Source organism: Manacus vitellinus, unplaced genomic scaffold, assembly GCF_001715985.3.
Source record: "Manacus vitellinus isolate BGI_N305 unplaced genomic scaffold, ASM171598v3 scaffold_229_pilon, whole genome shotgun sequence".
Taxonomy (NCBI): Eukaryota; Metazoa; Chordata; class Aves; order Passeriformes; family Pipridae; genus Manacus; species Manacus vitellinus.
Window position 1 is genome coordinate 17,151 of NW_021939631.1, and position 3,426 is coordinate 20,576.

The window sequence follows — 3,426 nt, forward strand, 5'->3', positions numbered from 1 at the left end:
GATCGCCCCCCGCCCCCGCGGCATCCGCTGATCGCGGCGCTTCCCCCGCTTTGGCCCCAAAGCGGCGCCTTTAAGGCCGAGTTTAAGCGCAGGGCCCGCGAGTTCAGCTCGGCCCGGCCCGGGGGTCCCGCAAGGCGTGGCCGCGGAGGGTTGCAGAGGGTCTCAGGAGGACTCAGGGCGGTCCCAGCAGGGCTCCCAAAGGACATTCCGGTCAGTTCCCAGGAATTCCCCCGTCCCCTCCCCTCCCCCGCGCTGCCTCGGGCACTGTCGCGTCTCCCAACCTGCGGCGGCGGGATCTGCCCGGTGACCGGTGACGTCAGGGCCCAGTCGGGTTGCCATTGGTGCAGAAGAAGTAGCGGCGCCGGACGCTGCTGTGTGGGCGGGGCCAGCGGAGCAGCGCGATGGCTCCAGCGCTGGGGCTGGGGGCGCTCCTGGCGCTCCTGGGGGTCTCGGGGGGGCAGCCCGAGGGTAAGTGGGACCCCCGGAACGGACACCTACTCAGCCTTTATTCCCGGGCACCGGCACTTCCCTGAACATCCATTTCCGGGCACCGGGACCCCCCTGCACCCTCTCCCTCAGCACCGGGACCCCGTGAATCCCGATTTCTGGGCACGGGAACCCCCTGAGCCCCCATTCCCGGAAGGAGACCCCCCTGAACACCGATTACCGGGTATGGGGACCCCCCCTGAACCTCCATTTCCGGGCACCGGGACCTCCCTGCACCCTCTCCCTCAGCACCGGGACCCACTTAAACCTTCTTTTCTGGCACCGAGACCCCCCCAATTTCCATTCCTGGGCACCGAGACCCCTCTAAACCTTCATTTCCGGGCACGGGAATTTCCCTCAACCTCCATTCCCAGGCACAGGGACCCCTCTGGAGCCCCATTCCTGAGTACTGGGACTGCCCTGAACACCCATTCCTGGGCATGGAACCCTCCTGAACCCCCATTCCTGGGCTCCGAGGACCCCCTGAACCCCCATTTCCTGGCACGGGAATCCCTCCCCACCTCCATTCCTGGGCACAGAACCCCCCTGCACCCCCTCCCCCAGCGATGGGACCCCCCTAAACCCCCTTATCTGGCAGTAGGACCCCCTGAATCCCCATTCCTGGACACAGAGACCCCCCCTGGACACTCATTCCGGGGCACTGGGAACCCCCCTGAACCCCCATTCCAGGCACAGGGATTCCAATGCACCCCCTTATCCAGCACAGGGACACCCCTGGACACCCATTCTAGGCACTGGGACCCCCCTGAACCCCCTTATCCTGTACCAGGACCCCTCTGAACCCCCTTACTCTCAACAAATACCCCCCTGTGCCCCTTTTCCTGCCAATCCCACCTCTCCCAGCCCCCTGATCCTCCCTTTTCCTTGATCCTGGGACCCCCATTCCTACTTTTCCCAGCCCCCAGACCCCACTTTCCTCAGCACTGGGGACCACTGGACCCCCCTTTCCTGGGCACAGGGACCCTGTGGATCCCCTACCCTGCCTCTCCCATTCCCAGCCCCCCCTTTCCTTGAAACTTGGACCCTTCCCAGGTCTCCCAGCTCTCCCAGTTCTGCTCCCTTGACCCTTGGACCTCCCAAACCCTCCAATCTCTGTGACCCCCCCAGTTCTCCACTCCCTGTGCTTCCTGCAGGGGGGTCCCAGGCACCAGGAACGCCCCCAACCACAATTCCTGGGCACTGGGACCCCCCTGGAACCCCTTATCCTGCACCAACACCCCCCTGCACCCCCTTTCCTGGCCATCCTGCCTCTTCCAGAGCCCAGATCCCCCATTTCCTTGACTCTGAGACCCCCTGGACCCCCATTCCTGCCTTTCCCAGACCCCAGACTGCACTTTCCTCAATAATGGGGACCCCTGGACCCCCCTTTTCTGGGCACGGGGACCCCCTGCACCTCCTTATCCTGCACCAGCACCCCCCTGCACCCCCTTTCCCGGCCATTCCGGGTCTCCTCACCCCATGACCCCTCTTTCCTCAATACTGCGGACCCCCAGGCCCCCCTTTCCTGGGCACAGGGACCCCTGGATGCCCCATCCCACCTCTCCCAGTCCCTACACCCTCCTTCCCTTGGCCCTGGGATCCCCAAACCCCCTTCCCGGCTCTCCCAGCTCTCCCAGTTCCCCCTTTCCTTGACCCCTGGACGCCCCCAGACCCCCCAAATCTCCGTGTCCCCCCAGTTCTCCACTCCATGCGTTACCTGGAGGTGGCGGTGACGGAGCCCAGCCCGGGGATCCCTCAGTTCATGGTGTTGGGATACGTGGACGGGATCCCCTTTGAGCGCTACGACAGCGAGCGGGGCCGGGTGGAGCCGCTGACGCCGTGGATGGCGGCCGGAGCCGAGCCGGAATATTGGGATAGAGAGACCCAGATCGACAAGGGGAACCAGCTCGTGGCTGCCTACAAACTGGATGTAGGGCGGGATCGGTACAACTGGAGTGGGGGTGAGTGGGGGGAGCTGGAGAATGGGGGATGTGTGGGGCTGGGATGGGATGTGTGGGGCCAGAATGTGGATCCAAGGCACTCCAAGGGGCTGGGATGGGATCCAAGGGGCTGGGATGTGGATCCAAGGTGCTCCAAGGGCTGGGATGACACTCTGTGTGTCTCCATCACACTCTGGGGCTCCATAGGGCTCGAATGGGGCTCCGTGGGGCTGGGACACAATTCCAGGGTCTCCATGGGTCCGATCCCACCCCCCAGGTCTCCACACTTGGCAGCGGGTTGCTGGCTGTGACCTCCTGTCCGACGGGAGTGTCCGTGGATTCTATCGGTACGGCTACGACGGGCGGGATTTCATCTCCTTCGAGCTGGGATCCGGGAGCTTCGTGGCGGCCGATGGAGCTGCCCAGATCACCAAGAGGAAATGGGAATCTGATGGGATCATGGCGGAGAGACAGACACATTACCTGGAGAACACCTGTCCAGAAGCGCTCCGGAGATTTGTTGGATTCGGGCGGGAGGTGCTGGAGCGCAAAGGTGAGGGAGACAGAATTCCCATGGGAATGTGGGATTTGGGAATGTGGGATTTGGGAGGGTGGAACTGAAAAATGCAGGAATTCCCATGGGAATTCCATGGATGAATCTGAGTCATCCAACTCCCATGGGAATTCCATGGATGAATCCCACTGTTGTCCCATTCCAGTGGGAATTCTGTGGATGGATCTCACTCCAATTCCATTCCCATGGGAATTCCATGGATGGATCTCACCGTTATCCCATTCCAGAGCCCCCCGATGTCCATGTGTCTGGGAAAGTGGAACACGGGATCCTGACGTTGTCCTGCCACGCGTACGGATTCTACCCCGGGATGATCGGGATCAACTGGCTGAAGGGGGATGAACTGCGGGATCAGGAGACGGAGTGGGGCGGGATCGTTCCCAACAGCGACGGCACCTTCCACAGCTGGGCCAGGATCGAGGCGCT

The 3,426-nt window shown here is 63.0% G+C and overlaps 1 protein-coding gene across 1 annotated transcript in view; it reads left to right on the forward strand.

Moving 5' to 3' along the window:
• Positions 1 to 459: 459 nt before the first annotated feature.
• The window catches only part of LOC108644086 (class I histocompatibility antigen, F10 alpha chain-like), a 9,322-nt gene continuing 6,355 nt past the window's right edge, over positions 460 to 3,426 (forward strand). The window contains exons 1-4 of the mRNA XM_029959806.1: positions 460 to 670; positions 2,184 to 2,447; positions 2,704 to 2,979; positions 3,228 to 3,421. Of these exons, the coding sequence (XP_029815666.1) occupies positions 2,195 to 2,447; positions 2,704 to 2,979; positions 3,228 to 3,421 (723 nt within the window). The 5' untranslated portion in view covers positions 460 to 670; positions 2,184 to 2,194. The remainder of the gene's footprint in view (positions 671 to 2,183; positions 2,448 to 2,703; positions 2,980 to 3,227; positions 3,422 to 3,426) is intronic.